The sequence below is a fragment of the Crassostrea angulata genome, chromosome 1 (assembly GCF_025612915.1).
Source record: "Crassostrea angulata isolate pt1a10 chromosome 1, ASM2561291v2, whole genome shotgun sequence".
Taxonomy (NCBI): Eukaryota; Metazoa; Mollusca; class Bivalvia; order Ostreida; family Ostreidae; genus Magallana; species Magallana angulata.
In genome coordinates, this window is record NC_069111.1 from 21430881 (window position 1) to 21447263 (window position 16383).

The 16383-nt window shown below is 33.5% G+C and overlaps 2 protein-coding genes across 4 annotated transcripts in view; one reads left to right on the plus strand and one right to left on the minus strand.

Annotated features, from left to right (window-relative positions):
• Positions 1 to 16383, minus strand: part of LOC128167304 (histone-lysine N-methyltransferase SETDB1-B-like) — a 44260-nt gene that overhangs the window by 15382 nt on the left and 12495 nt on the right. The window contains exons 1-19 of one of the 3 annotated variants that reach the window (XM_052832949.1): positions 10136 to 10194; positions 9879 to 9977; positions 9332 to 9514; positions 9108 to 9201; positions 8602 to 8622; positions 7894 to 8031; positions 7418 to 7547; positions 6903 to 6982; positions 6456 to 6555; positions 6211 to 6322; positions 6021 to 6102; positions 5637 to 5710; positions 5469 to 5542; positions 5276 to 5334; positions 4026 to 4146; positions 3584 to 3731; positions 2992 to 3261; positions 2387 to 2488; positions 81 to 157 (exon numbers count right to left, since the gene is read on the minus strand). In XM_052832949.1, coding sequence (XP_052688909.1) covers positions 81 to 157; positions 2387 to 2488; positions 2992 to 3261; positions 3584 to 3731; positions 4026 to 4146; positions 5276 to 5334; positions 5469 to 5542; positions 5637 to 5710; positions 6021 to 6102; positions 6211 to 6322; positions 6456 to 6555; positions 6903 to 6982; positions 7418 to 7547; positions 7894 to 8031; positions 8602 to 8622; positions 9108 to 9201; positions 9332 to 9514; positions 9879 to 9966 — 1953 coding nt within the window. In that variant the 5' untranslated portion in view covers positions 9967 to 9977; positions 10136 to 10194. Of the gene's footprint in view, positions 1 to 80; positions 158 to 2386; positions 2489 to 2991; positions 3262 to 3583; positions 3732 to 4025; positions 4147 to 5275; positions 5335 to 5468; positions 5543 to 5636; positions 5711 to 6020; positions 6103 to 6210; positions 6323 to 6455; positions 6556 to 6902; positions 6983 to 7417; positions 7548 to 7893; positions 8032 to 8601; positions 8623 to 9107; positions 9202 to 9331; positions 9515 to 9878; positions 9978 to 10135; positions 10195 to 16383 lie in introns of those variants that run through there. The other 2 variants (XM_052832956.1, XM_052832964.1) reach the window with 2 other exon arrangements.
• LOC128167337 (ATP-dependent RNA helicase DDX55-like) lies at positions 10449 to 15345 on the plus strand. The gene is made up of 5 exons (XM_052833003.1): positions 10449 to 10855; positions 11698 to 12182; positions 12846 to 13420; positions 13693 to 13945; positions 14787 to 15345. Exons 1-5 carry the CDS (start codon positions 10465 to 10467, stop codon positions 14841 to 14843), a joined length of 1761 nt encoding a protein of 586 aa, XP_052688963.1. The 5' UTR covers positions 10449 to 10464; the 3' UTR covers positions 14844 to 15345.

Below are 16383 nucleotides of genomic sequence, written 5' to 3' on the forward strand. Positions count from 1 at the left end.
GTTCAATTTTTAATATGTAACTACAATTAATATGTTACTCAAAGAAAGAAATTCAAATGAATAGTAAATTTCATTGATACCTCTGCTTGTGGCTGGTCCCAGAAATCCACTTCTTTTGGTTTTAGTTGATTTCGGTCAAAGTCTGCGTTTTGGCTCCCTGTTATATTAAAGGGGCATGGTCATGATTTTCGTAAAATTCTATTTTTTCTATTTTTAATGTTTACAATGCTTTGGTTATGCATATTTAATGATTTACCAAAATTTAAGTGTCAGTCATTGAGTTATACATGTAAGCAAGATACAGAGCTCACAATTCTTAGTTATGTAAACAAGGCTTGTGTCTTGTTTTTGTTTACATTGGTTCATATGCTGATTAAATTTTTTTTTGAAGCTGAATCTGTTGATTTGTTTTAAACATCAATAAACAGTTGACAGCATTTGTCACATTCATTTTCAGTCTAAACTTGGAACTTTCTTTTCAACATTCAAAATGTAAACAAAACAACAGCCTGAGCCTGAGCTCTGCATTGTGCTTATAACTCAACAACTGACACTAATATGTTGGCTGACTATTAGAAATGTCTCACTAAAGCATTGAAAACATTAAAAAATGAAAAAATAAATTTTGACCAAAATCGTGACACTGCCCCTTTAAGGAGCAGTGAATCGGTATCATTATCATAGAGTAAACCAACAATCAGTCTCAAATATGCCTACTGAAGCCTTTGTAAGACTGGCCATGGGCTGCCGACAATGGGCTTAGTATGCGTATGCGTATGCGAAATGGACGAGGGTTTTCGACGATGTATCATTATCTGAGTCGACCATTTTTTGAATGTCCATATCAAAGCTGAGATGAAAATTTGCAACGGAATCCTCATCTATTTTCACTACACTGATATTCCTAATTATCGACAAAACATGAAGCAGACTACATTTAGCATGTATTCTGAGTTTCTATTTTTTACATTGAATCTGTGGTATATCTTGGAGGTGTTCCAAATGTATGTAGTTTCTAGTATGTATTCATGCCCCGTGACAAGATTTAGACTGTGTTATTGGAAACTGAATGCTTCAAACCTTCAATGCATTTTAATGAAGAAGATAACATCAAATGTAAATATTAAATTCTAAACAGCTGAAAATATTTTTGACATGGATTTAACATACATTCTTAACTTTCATTTTGAATCAAATGATTTTGATAACAAATAGCACTTCATTATAAAGATTGTTCTCTAATTGTTCTCTCTCTCTTTCTCTCCCTCTCTTTCTCTCTCTCTCTCTCCATCATGCAGTAGAAATCTTCCGACACCACCATATCTTTCCCAATGAAAGCAAGCAACTAAACAAGCTAAGAATCTACAAAAAGTCTACATAATTATAGAAAATTTCTCTTTCTATATATATAAAAAAAAAATAAGAGGGAAACAAATATTTGCTATTTGGCAAATCAAACAAACTGAAAATAAAATATTTCAATCTAATTGTGTTACCTTTATGATTACATGAATCTTTTGCTCCCCCTATTACACACATACATGTACATGTAACAATACACATAAAACAGATGTACCATCAACAGCTAAGGCAAAAGTTTGGAAAGGATCGCCTCATTAAAAATGCTACAAAAACAGCACACTTTAAAATTCTAATCGTACATGCTCTCTAATTCAATTTCAAGTAGAGAAGAATTATCTGAAATCTGCTTTGTAAGAAATGATTTTTTTCACATCATATCTGACCAAGTTAAAACAATATATAGGCTGCACCTTTTTTTTTTACTACATGTATTATATTAACTAATACACAATGATTTATTAAGAAATAATTTTGTGTTGTAAAAAACTATTACATGTATATTAAACTGAACTATTATATCAAAGCTTTTAAATATTTTAACGCGGCCCTCTGTACTCTACGTGTATTTGTGTGAATTTTTGTGTAAATTAAATAGGACATATACGGTAATAAGTGTGATATGCAACAGTGATCGCTGTTTTATATCCATTATCTTTTAACATATATTTCTGGGAGAAGATGGCACCTGCATAGTGATGACAATGAACTACAGTCTACTGTCTAGATATGCTATAGATAAACTATATATGTTGTGACGGAAAAAGCAGTTTTCTTAGTACAGCGAACAAATGACATATAGTGTGACCTCTTGGGGCATCAGAGTGTGCATATACATGTACACAATGACAGTTGAATAAAAACATTCACATTTTAAATAATGGAATATTAGGGGCAAATGTTCTAAAATATCACAAACATCTACTCTACATAGCACTAGTGAATATAGAATGACAAATTGTTTATATTTTATTCAGAAAGTTAAGCATTCAGAAGATTTGAAGGGACAAGTAGAGATTTTTATTACCTGGGACTTCATCCTTGGCTACCTTGGACAGTCTCTCCTGTAGGACACTGGCCATGTCTGTTCCTGCCTTGTTACTGCTGATGCTGCTGGCCGAGTACACCTCTATAATAGCAACAACAATAAAACATACACATTCTAATTATCCAATTTTGAAAACAAGTTTCAGTTGAGAACTGCAAGTACCAGTTTGTACATGTTCTGGCACCTGCATGTCAAACTTCATTAAAAAAAACCATTCAACTTTGCAGAAACGTTATTCTTGTACACTGTCAAAAATATACAAGTTTTCAAAAACATTGGTTGATGAAAACTCGCTAGTTCTAAAGAAGGAAAACCATAGAATAAACAAATTTCCTTTGGGTAAATGATTACTCTAGTACAAACATTACCTTGAACATTCTTATTTCAAAAACCATGGATATATAGAAGTGAGGTAAAAGTCTAAAACCAATATGTATGGTACAAGTATGGCTACGTACATGAATTTAACCTAAATACCAAGAATCCTTTTATATCTTAAAATTGTTCAATGTACCCATCAAGTTTAAGATAATTAAATCTTCACATCTCTTGTAAACTCTCAACAATCTCCACTTGTCCCTTACCCCTTGATTTTTTAGTCCCTGCATTGGTGTTGGTGGCTGGTTGCCTCTTTTTCAGCCATGGTGCCTCCCATTTGGACATCTGGAGTTCCCCCTCTGACATTGGACTGGAGGAGACAATCGACTGATTTGATTGGTTGGATCCGGTGGTGCTCTTTCTGGCCACTGACCTCTTTTTCCCCGGGACCACGGTACTAGAGGCGGGTCTGGACACAGAAGACTGAAAGGAGGGAACTGGTACCGTGCTCTTCTGGGGCTTGACTACCTTTGGTCCTGTAAAATATGCAGTAAACTTTGTATACAAATCCTTTCATTGTAAGGTAATACATATGTAGTTTGGGGGAGGTCAGTAATGCTGATAAGCAAATGAAATAAAAGCCATCAGTGTAATGCATATTGACCAAAAATTATGTGCAAATTATTGTTTTTTTTATTTTGTTGGATTCAGTGATTATATATTGACAAGTATAACAAACGAGACAATTTTATTGAGAATACAAAAGAAAAATTTGATTTTAGATGATTGAAAGAATGAATGATGAATCAAGTTCCATGAAGCTGGTATCAATAACCAATCAATGAAGTGATGACTCACCAGCTGATGTGTTCTGTGAGCCCTGCGAGCCCTGTGAACCCTGCGAGTTGCTATCTTCTGAATTTCCTCTGGTATATTCCACAACATGTTTTTTACCCGCAGGCAAGTTTGTCCGCCTCATTTTTCCTGTTGCTTTGTTTGCATTTGACTGAAAATCAGATATTCATTAGTCAGCAATAATAAAAATAGTTATATAGGTAAAAGTGTATTCAAAAATATATTTTCTAGCTAAATGTGACATTGCAAGAAATTGATTTATAACATGTTCAGTCCAATTTGTTACTCACACTAAAATATCAATAAAAGTTTATTAAACAAAATTTGAAAAAAGAGTCTACCACAATTAAATAGGATGTACATGTATATTCACAACAAACACTTCTTTTAACATGACTTCATGTATCAGCTTGTAGATTATATTGGTACGTTTAGATATACTGACCAGAGCAGTGAATAAGGGCTCCAGTCTGGTTGATCCGCGATAGATCCACTCAATCCGCTTGTCTGCCAGGAAAAACATTTTTGCCAAGCTTGAATCCACCTCTTCCACCTTGGCAGTCCACCTGGCAACAATAGCATAAAACTGTGTACAAAGAGCTCTGTAGATCCAGTTATTTTCCCGATGATCAGTTTTTTCAAAAGAAACTTTTTGACATGCAAAAGTTGGCTGACGCACTTAAAAAAAGTTACATATTTAGCCCATTTTTGCTAATTTTGGGACATGTGAAAAGATACAGAAAAAATACGGTACCATTTACAAGAAATTAATGAATCCTGTGTTTTTACTTCATTGTAGGCTAAATCATCTCTTGATTCAATGATTCCTTAGACACTACTAGTCTAATGGGATTAACAGTAGTCACATGATTTTTTTTATTTGGACAGCTTGTCTTTTTCTACTTCTAGTTCAGTTTCTAATATCATGTAAAATATCAATTTTGAGGATCAGATTACCATGTAGCTATAACTAGTGTACTATTACATGATCGCTGATATGATGGGGATTAATTTCTGTTAAATGGTCAAATCGCAAACAAATGTACCCTCTCAAAAATGATAAGATTACAGTATCCTAGAATTACTATGAGCTTTTACAACACTGTAATCTACCGGTACTGCCAGAGGATTTTACACATTGTAACCCATTGTCTCAAGCTTTTACCGTACTATAATTTTCTGAAGAAGCACCATACATTTTACAGCATTGTAATGTAACCTCCATGGATTACTATGAGACTCACCACTTCCCATTCCACACTGTCCTAACAGTCTGACCTTTGTTTAGTCTCACCATTGTAACTGTATCCTTAGTATTACTCTGTGACTCACCATTGTAACTGTAACTGTAACTGTAACCTCCATGTATTGCTCTGCAAATCAACATTGTAACTGTAACTGTAATCTACATGGATCACTGTATGACTCACCATTGTTAATGTAACTGTAACCATGTATTACTCTGTGACTCACTGTTGTTACTGTAACTGTAACTTCCATGTATTACTCTGTGACTCACCATTATCACTGTAACTGTAACATCATGTAATACTTTGTTACTCACCATTGTAACTGTAACTATAATCTCCATGTTTTACTATGAGACTCATCACTTCCCATTCCACTTGTTCTTAACAGTCTGACCTTTATTCTTACCATTGTAACTATAATATCCTGTATTACTTTGTAACTTACCACTTCCCGTTCCACTCTGTCCTAACAGTCTGACCTTTGTTTAGTCTCACCATTGGTCTCTGCAATACAGAACAACTGCATTACATTCAATGTTTCCAAGTTGTTTACGCTATCACCAATATACATGAATAATTTGAGTATCAAGCTTTTATAAATTACAAAATGTTCTGTTTGAGTTCAAACCAACACGTACCTCTGGGTATTGTTTGAGATAGTCTTTGATGAATTCCTGAGAATCCTGATGAATGTCATCCCAAACATTTGTACCTGGAACACAAATTAAAAATACTCTTTACTCTCTTCATTTTGTTGTGCATCCTTATATAAATATTCATTGAAAAAAAAACCTGTCTCAACTTACTTTGATCCAGCACTTTATGGATGTCGTCTGAGCGCGAATACTGTGCATATCCATCATCAAAGAAAATCAGGTACCTAGAATCATTGTCATACACATTATCACTCAACATTTTTACACTTTATGTCTTATTCTGTGTTAAAAAAGTAATCTTAATAGTAACTCTAAACAAAAATTTAAATCTTGTATTTTGGAAACCTTTTCATTTTTCAAATGAATGTTGATTTCAACCACTACTGATTAGGTATTGTATCTTACATGTATGTCCATTAAACAAAACTGTTTAGAGCATATATTATGATTGCATAATTTCACATCATTATAAGACATTTCATTCAGAATTTTAACAACTGCCGAATATACTCATTGACTGATTCAACAGTTCACCTGTAGGCATTTCTTTGGTTTGGGGTCTCGGCTACAATTCCAGCATAAAAGGATGCCATGGACTCCTCGTCTTTGTAAAGAGCTGAAGAATTTAACTTTATCATTATGTACCTGGTACATAAAATCTTTGAGAAGCAAAGAATAATTTTACAGTGTATGTATAAATAAGGCTCCCAGCAAACAAACTCACCAACCACTCTGGTCCCCACCGACACGGGTTTTGTCAGCGAATCTTTGAAGGCACAATTTAAGGCTGGCAATGTTTTTCTTCCTTTCCCATCAAACTTGACTGTGTAAGTTCTCTGTGAAGATTTCTTGGCATTTATTACACTTGATCATATGTTACAGCTACAGTGGCCTCTAATTAATAGAACATGTATTAAGCACGACTAGATATCGATGTGAAACACTTGAAGATTCTAAGGCAGTATTTACCTCTGCTACTTGCATGTCATTGGACATATCTACCACTGTTCCCCTGTACCAGATATCATTGTGCTTCTTCCCGAGAATCTTGCTTCCAATTTTGATTTCCCTGTCAAAAAAATATTGATCAATGCCATTTGTAAAAGAGAGAAGATCAACTGCATTGTAACTACCACTTGCTAATATCAAATTGAGAAAATCATATCATATATACAGTATACAGATGTACATGTAATAAAGTTCTTGAACTGCAATGATTTTACATTTTCATCAGACTATTACGTCTGCTCGCATATGCATAAAATGTATCAAATTTTAGGGAAAACAGTTTTCAATTTTTTTTAAAGAAACGAAATATCCAAAATACTTATTGTCTAATGGGTTTCTTTTCCCATTTTAATGGGTTTTTATTTTGTTTGGCATATTTAAAGTAGACATGCCATGGTTCAAACTTACAATGCCATCTGCAGATATGCTTGCTTAGTTTGGGCACTTGACAGTACAGTAGAGGTTTTGCTTGATGAACTTGATGAAGGCTGGAAGAAAAAATACATTAAATTTCATCATCTTGGAGGTATCAGAAACCATGAGATAACAAAGTGCTCAATATGATTTAACAAAAAATATTTTTAGTTAAAAAATTAGCATTCTGCAAAATATAAAATTCTCCTACAACGTCTTGCTTTAGATTAATTTTAAAGAAGATGTGCTTTTTAACTGATAATGACATCGTATGTGTGTATCAAAAACAATTCATCTGTGTTTATAATTGATAAACATCAAAGAAGTAGTTGGCAGCAAGAAATATTTGTAATGTCAAGGTTTAAGTAAACCTAACAAACTTTTGTCCCACACAAATAAAGGATAGTTGACAGTGATCGCCTATGACAACCAATATTCAGTAAACAGTGACGTAATAAGATGGAGAATGTTATAAGCGACTTTAACTACAGAGTTGAATCAGCTATAACCTGTGGAGAAGTGCCTTGTTGTTGGTTGATGGAATTGTTGATAGCCCCTGCTAAAGCTTGCCTCAGATTGGCCAGGGTGGGTGATGTGCTGCCAGCTTGAGCAATCGGTGGAATCTTTAAAACCTGAAGTCTAAGAAAGAACAAAAAGAAGTAGTTAATAACAATGAGTGTAAAACATTCAAAAATATTCAAACTGGTTTAAATATAAACTCCTTTTGGGTGTATGTGGGTAGGGGTGTGGAAAATATTTTACTACTTTTTTCCACATTTTTCGATGCATTTTTACACTAAAACTGATCAATTCTTCTTCAGACACATTTTGTAATATACATAAGTGTATAGCAGGCTTTAAAGCACTTAAAACAAGTATGTTATCTTTACCAACAAATCAAGGTCATTTTCAACTAACTATTCATCTAACAATAATTTTAGATATTAATTTTCCCCAAGTATACTTCTTCAATAAAAGGTGTTACCTTTGATTTTTGGCTGCAATTTCAGCGTCAAAAGAAGAAGCAATAATTTGAACATCATCATCAGAGTCTGTCTCCTCAGCCTTAGCATTGGCCTCAGCTGCCTCTTTCGCTTCTAATTCAGCAGTCACCTCTTTCAACCTAACAACACACAAGTTCGTTCTTCTAATTCAACAACAACTCGGCAATAATTCAGCAACAGTGAAGTCAAAAGGTTTGACTCTAAATTCATTTTTATCCTAAAGTTTGTAATAAAATATTAATATTGATTTCTATTTTATTTTTCGTTCTCCTAACACATGCCAAGAATCCCATGCTGTATAAGGATAGATAAACAGAAAAACTATAAGTATGCTTAAACCCTGTATAGAAAACAAAATCAGAGGCAATTAGATCAATTTGGGGCAAGGGGGGTCAAAGATATTCAAAGCACAAGAATTTTTGTCTTCCAAATTACTTGAGATAACCAGAGTTTAGAAGAAAGAAAATATATATTCACATGCAGTTTTGTTTTTTAAATTGAGAAAAAAATCACAAATTATTTTAATGATACCTCATTGCTCATAGCAATTGTTAGACTCAAGCACGTCAGTTTTAACATTCATAGTTGACCAATTCAATTTACTGTATTTTTTTTCTCAAAGCAAGAAGAGAAAACACATTAGTGGTATGCATTCTCAGAGGGAATTCAAGGAGCATGTCTTAATTTACCTCAACCTCGATTCTTCATTTCTAGGGAGGAAGAAAAAGTTGTCTGGAGTGATGCTATTTGTATATTAAAGCTTAAAGCAAGGAAATCATGAAAAGGGTGTTTAACGGAATACATATCTATAAGTAACACACTTGTAGTATGTTGCAAAGTACCCTTAAAAACAGTAAGTCAGCATTTATAGGTAATATTGAGAGGCAAACTTACCAGTAAATAACCAAATCATAATGAACATGATCATGTGATTACTCAAAACTTCAATATTCGAACTTACCCAATCATGTATATATGATAGAAATGTTGCATGGGTTCTTAAATTGATTCTTTATTGTAAACATTGAAAAAGGGATTTCTCTTAAATTGCCATATAAAGGAAAGCTTCAAACAAATGGGGCTAGAGGTACAGACCCCTCCACTTGTTCATTCTCTCTTCATTTTTTTCAATTTTCTCACATTTCAGACTCCTTTCAAGCCTGTCGTATCTTTTTTTTTTTTTACGTATGCTTACATTTCTTCCTTGTCTGCTTCCTCCAACTCCTGTTGATAGACTCTTAATCTTTCCTCACAATTGCTGAAGATCTTCTCAATTTCTTTCTGTTTTCCTGTCACATAGAAATTAATACATATACAAGTGGTATTTTCATAAGTACTATATAATTAAAGACCAATTTTGAAATCATTTAAAATATACTTCTTTTGGTAATTTCAAGGTGTTCTGTAATAAAAGCTTACTCTCAATTCCTTTAATCTGCCCATTGAGATCATTTAAAGTCTCTGTCATTTGTGGAGATTCTTCGTCCCTCTCAGGGCCCCCAAACTCATTCAGGGTAGATGTGATAAGATCTTCTATGTCAAATTTAAATTTGTATATGGGGTCATCACTCTCCGAGTCAGAATCCAAGATCTCAACAACAGCTAAAAAGACAAAATACATAACTTTTACAATGCATAAAACACAAATCGAAGGACTGTTGCCATAAAAATACATATACTTCTCACTAGCTTTGAAGGTTTTAAATATTATGTATGCATGTAGTTAAAGCAAGTCTTTGTCTTTGATTGGAGCATATAAAAAAGTATGACAAAAACATGATGAACATAATGATTCAATGTTATATATGTTCTTAGGCAAAAATCATGGAAAAGGTCAAACTGCTCATGACATTCAATAGAATTAGATATATCCATGAAACAAAACTGCATGAAGGTATTGATATTCTAAAATGTAAAAATACTAAAGACAAAGATATAAGCATAATTAATTTAATCGGATATTTACCTTTGCCATTTTTTATGACATCCTTCGTCTGAGGAGGCGGCATTTCTGATGGAGTTGATGCTGTTTCCATTTTGCAACACTCACTCATTGTTGCTGCATCTATTTTTGAAAAGAAAAAAAATAAATTTAACTAAAATCTGATCGGATGCATGCATTGCCATTGTTCTGTTTCACAATGTTAACCTAATTCAAGTTTCAAAGATTTTACATCCAAAATAAAAATGATCTATCATGTCTATAGGCTAAATATCACCAACCAGAGCTGAAAACACCAAATTATAACGCTTAGCTCTTCAGAACACGAAGGTAAAAAAGGGCACAAATATTAAAAATAAAATATCACAGAATATTTATTTCCGAAAAAAAATATTTAATATTGTAAAATATCTTATATTTATATGGAGATTCTATTTCTAAAAAAAACTTGAAATGAAAAATTGAAGCAACGTTTATTTGACGTGATAATTAAATCCAATTGTAAATTGTTCTGTAAATTTTTATATCTTTGTAATACGGAATTAATATTTCCAATTTGGTTTTTTCCTTTTACCGTCCTCTTAGAATATCCTGTAAGAAATGTAGGAAAATGACAGACACCACGTGGAGAGAATTGCCTGTGTCTTTAAGTGATACGATCCACCAGACTCTACGCGATGGGGGATTTTTGTACCCCACACCTGTGCAGGCTACGTGTATACCTTTGTTTTTAACTAACAAAGATGTTGCAGCCGAAGCAGTCACAGGCAGTGGTAAAACATTGGCTTTTGTTGTACCAGTTCTTGAAATCTTAAGGAAAAGGGGTAGCTGGACGAAAAAAGAAATCGGAGCCATCATAATCACTCCAACAAGAGAACTTGCCATTCAAATTCATGGGGTCTTATCGCCATTTTTGACCCATATACCTGAACTATCTTCTTTGCTGCTCATTGGAGGTGAAAATCATGTCAAGGATGCAGAGAAGTTCAAGGCTAACGGTGGTAAGTAAGAAGTAAAGTAATCTCAGTGAGGTTTGTCGAAACTGAAATTTTTTTTAACAGAGGTCTCTTCAAACTTTTACATGAACAGTGGTAAACAAAATAGATCCTATGAAATGGAAAAGTTTTTAAAATAATTATGAAGAACTTATAAAATGAGAATTAACAAGCCAAGAACAGTTTTAACTTAATTCAGTAATCAAATTTGAATATACTTAATTTTACAATTACATAACATCACATTACATTATATTTAATAATTAATATTGCATTAATATATTGATTACACTAAAAGTTTTCTTGCATGGTTACTTTCTGTTTAAGGCTACTAACTTACTTTTGAAATGTTTAAAGAAATTCATTGGTCTGTAACTGTTTACACCTTTAATCATTTTGATAGACACTGCATGATGACTGTCGTCCATTTACAAGTAATAGTCGATTTAACTTTGTATAAACAAATGGCAAACAATATAGATCTAATGAGCTATAAGAATTTACTTTAGCTATAGTGCGTCATATTCAACATTAATTTTCAGTGACCATCTTAATATAAATATATATACATACGTGCTGCCATTATAAACTTAAAGTCTTATGTGATGGGGGAGGGGGTATACCAATTAAGAAATTGGTATACCCCCAATTTATTTAATGTTAAACAGTTTAGATTTTAAAACAACATATTGCAAGCAGAATTGCGTTTTACATGCATCGTTTCTTATTATTAGTACTTTTGAATTAAACAATTCTAAAGTATTGTGAGAGTAAATGTGTTGCAGGATTAGTACATGTATTATATTTCTGGGGTTTTTTTTAACATCTATTTTTATTTCATCTTTCAGGGAATATTATTATTGCCACACCAGGAAAGTTGGAAACCATGCTTGAAAAGCCTCAGCATGGGTTAAATTTGGCTGCAAGTGTTCGGTCCTTAGAAGTCTTGGTTTTGGATGAAGCAGACCAGCTCTTGGACCTGGGTTTTGAAGCCAGCATCAACACAATTTTAAGTTATCTTCCAAAACAAAGAAGAACAGGTCTATTTTCTGCAACCCAAACTGATGAACTGGAAAATCTCATCAGGGCTGGACTTAGAAACCCAGTAAGAGTAAATGTGAAAGAAAAGAAGAGAGATGATGGGAAAATGGAACAAAGGACACCCTCGACGCTAGAAAATTTTTACATGATCGTAGAAAGTGATGAAAAGTTCAATCAAATGATGAATTTCATTCAAGCAAGGAAGAAGGAGAAAATCATGATTTTCTTTAGCACATGTGCAGGAGTTGATTATTTCTCGAAAATGTTACAGCTTTTATTAAAGAACACACAGGTAGGAAGAAGTCCACATGAACAAACTGATGAGATACATTAGATTTATAAAAGTTTTAGTTTAAAGAGAATGTAAGTATAGCACTTTAAAAGTGCGAAACAAACATTGCAGAAGTTTGAATTTCAGTGTGTTTAAATTCTATCAAAAACTTCAAATATTTTTCTTTGTAAATATTGCATACTATTGGTACATGTATTAGAAATACAGAAGTGAAAATTAAGTTGCTTGATAATTTCCTAAGTGAAATTAAAAACACAGTGATGTTTTAAACATGGAATTTAAGACAACTACAGTAAACACTATGTACTGTACTAGGAAGCGAGGCCAAAATAGAATTATTATTTGTTTGGAATTGCCCTCCCGTCTCATAAAATCTTATTGCAAAAAATCAAGAACATTTTTTTTTGGTCACACAATGTTTACATATAGTGTCATATTCATTCAGAATTTTCACTTTGAAAAATAAAAACAAATCCTTTCCTCCCTCCTGGGTTTGGAAACCCAAGGCGGCAATTCCAAAGAAACATTTTTTTAAGGATGGCCTGATATAAATTTTACCAGGTATAATATATTATTGTAATTGATTCTAGACAAATATAATAGAACATGAAATTAAGAAATTTAGTCATAAAAATAACCTTTGTATTGTTGCCTTTCTCATAGGTGTTATGCATACATGGAAAAATGAAGAACAAGAGAAACAAAGTGTTTGCAAAGTTTAGATCTTTAGAAAGTGGAATATTAGTGTGCAGCGATGTAATGGCCCGTGGGGTGGATATTCCAGAGGTGAACTGGGTAATACAGTATGATCCGCCCAAATCCGCCAACTTCTTTGTTCACAGATGTGGAAGGACAGCAAGGATAGGAAACTCAGGAAACGCTTTGGTGTTTCTTCTTCCTGCGGAGGACACTTACTTGAACTTCTTAAAAATCAACCAGAAAGTGGAGTTACAGAGAATCGATCCGTGTGACAGTGTGAATAATTACCTGCCGAAGCTAAGAAAGTTTGCTCTGAAAGACCGAGCTCTGTTGGAAAAGGGGGCAAGGGCATTTGTGTCCTTTGTGCAGTTTTATATCAAACATGAATGTGGACTTATTTTCAGAATAAAGGACTTGGATTTTGGAAAACTTGCTAATGGATATGGACTTTTACGCATTCCAAAGATGCCAGAAGTGAAAGGAAAGGATGTATCTAATTTTGTTCCTGTGGAGGCAGATTTCAGCAAAATCGCATACAAGTATGTACCGTAAATCATTTTTTTTCTTTTGAAGCACAAATATTTGTAGGTGATGAAATTTTGTTCACTGTACAGTCATATGCATATGCAAAAGATTTTCAGTTACCTGGTAAATAAGTTGAAATTTTAAATCCTCCTTTAAGTAATCATAAATGCCTGTAGATCTTATAAAATCAGAATATTTCATATACATGCATGTATTTATTGTCAGAATTCAAATGGAGATTTGTAAAGCTGCATTTAGAATTGCTGTCATATTATCATTGCAATAGGGACAAGCAAAGGGAAAAGCAGAGACAATTAAAAGTGCAGTCTGAGGAACCAAAACAGTCCAAACTCCGCAGGCCACCTAGATCTCAAGCCTGGTCCAAACAGAAAGAAAGGAAAGACCGCAAGAAAAAGAGGAGAGAGGTTAAAGAAATCTCCAGGAAAAGGAAAGCACAGGATGCGGAGGCAGCTGACGAAGAGGAGGAGGATGATTTCCAAGATGATGTTAAACTAATGAAGAAATTGAAGAGAGGAAAGGTATATATTAATGTATATTACATATTTTACATTTGTATACAAGATACAATACATGTGTACATGCTGAAACAACTAATAAAAAATAAATCTTTATCCCTACATTACTATCTAATGTAACTGAGTATTTATCTTGATATACTGTTTGGAAATCTTTAAGAAATACTTTGTCCTCTTCAAACTAAGTACATGTATTTTAATTTTGGGTCATAGGCGTTGGTTGACAACGGTTTTCAGGGGTTGTCAGAACTGTCAATTTCAACCGTTACCCTCCCAAACAGGCACTATTTATATGGCGTAACCCCATGCCAAGTGTTTTGCAAAATCTTGGTGTAATGGAACGGATTATAAACTGCATTTAAACCAATCAGACTTCAATATTTAACATGAAAGTATAATAATACAGGTACGGTATATAAATAGTGCCTGTTTGGGAGGGTAACAGTTGTAATTGACACCCCAAGAAAACCATTGTCAACCAATGCAAAGTGACGGTTGACAATGGTTATTTGAGGTTAACAATGGTTTTCAAGGGGTTTCAATTTCAATACTCCCAAACAGGCACTATTTATCTTATTACCCGATATACTGAATGTCTTAAAAATTTCACTGCTTTTATATAGAAATGATGTGAATTCTACGGCGAACCGTACATGCATAATTTAATCTTATATTACAATTTGTCGTGTTACCCGTTGCCAAATGTTTGCTAACGCTGAGGATATAATAGAACAGGTTATGTTTCAGCTTTTTGCATGCCAAATCCATGGATATCGAATCACAATAATCATAAATGATTCCATGGCAATATATTTTGTCTTGAAACTCTTTACTTTCGTTTCAGATTTCGAAGGAGGAGTTCGACAGTCAGTTCGCTCCCTCTGATGGTGAAGAAGATTGACCTGTGATCTGGATAATGGCAACACGATGCCATACATGTATTTGAAATAAACTACAGTAATACATGTACCATACCACATTTACAACATGTCTCATATGATGTTCCAATGCACACTGTTTGCCAGACAGTTAATTTGCTTTTTCTGCAGAAACATACACAGTCTCTCACTTCTAGATGACCATTGGGTTAGAGGCTTTATAGCTTTGTGTTAACCAGTGAAGAAATCCTTGATTTCTTTGTCATTCTTCATGTAGAGACTGGTTTCACAGTGTAGAGTGTACATTTGACAGAAGTTAAAATTTCTCATTGAAATATTGTTATTGGTTCAAGGCTCTAGCTTTTGCTCTTGAACTTTCGGCAACCAAAATGTCAATACCCAATAGATATGACATCATTGACATAATGTACATGAGTGATTGACGTAGATTGCAAAGTTTCCCACAATATGTACATCAAAACAAATTAAATGATTTTACTTCAATGAATTTTGAGTTTTGAATTGTTTCTGTCCACCCGCCTGAGTATTGGTACTAGCTTACACTGGGAGTTAATAGTATAACATACTACAGCTAATTTGTACAACCCTCTTCAATCTGGCTTTCAATGCAGAAGCGAAAATCATTAGAGAAAGGTCATTAGAGTATTCATCAATGTGAGTAAAACTAGTTTTACTGAAACTGAAATTGACCTTTGATGCAATCTTTTATCATCAAATTGTACTTTACTGAACAAGCACAGGGCGTATAGAATTCGAACGGGTTAATTGTACATGTATCATCAATATAACCGGTATGCGTGAATATTACACCCGAGATATTTAGTGGAAGAGAACTGTACCAACTTTAGAACCTGGCTTGATACAATGGGAAGTAACCTGCATGGTTTCCCATCTTTAACAGTTATCCCATCTATAACAGTTATCCATTTAACATACCAGAGCTTTAAGTTGTGGTCCTTTGAAGAATTACATGCATGGCTTCAAAAGTACTGTACATGACACACTCTTATTTTGTACCACAATATTAAAGCTTGCCATATTTGTAATTTCATGGCTTATGGCTTAAAGGACTAGTACCGTAAATAATTGTATATTTTTAAGAAACAAGTCAACTTTTTAAGGTAAAAGAAAAATAAGCATTGTGGATGTATCAAATCAAATGCTTTACTTTTGACAGATAATAAATTAAGTGTTTTATTTGAAAAGGGGAATAGCTCAATTTTCCATTTATGGTTACTATTTAAAAACAGAATCCAGGTATTACCATTCTCGAAAGTTTTTTGGGGTTTTTTTTGCAGTGAAAAGAAAGGTAACTTGCGTGATGAAATTTATACAGATTTTAATTAGATCAATTATACATTTCTAATTACATTCTTGGTGATGTTATATATGATTTTCAGTTCAGTTAACTTCTGCATCAACACTGGGTTTGCATCACATTCCTGAAACATTTTACTTTGACTCGTCTGTTGTGAAACTAACTTTCCTCCACTTCGCTCATCATTTCCATATCTATTAAGTGACTCAGAAATAATAATAGAT

What these genes read in the sequence shown, in the direction of transcription:
- LOC128167337 (XM_052833003.1), top strand. Translation starts at nt 10,465, where the DNA reads ATGACAGACACCACGTGGAGAGAATTGCCTGTGTCTTTAAGTGATACG. An exon ending in GAAGTTCAAGGCTAACGGTG is followed by an intron (nt 10,856 to 11,697) that starts GTAAGTAAGAAG and finishes TTCATCTTTCAG; the next exon opens with GGAATATTATTATTGCCACA. An exon ending in TTCAGCAAAATCGCATACAA is followed by an intron (nt 13,421 to 13,692) that starts GTATGTACCGTA and finishes TCATTGCAATAG; the next exon opens with GGACAAGCAAAGGGAAAAGC.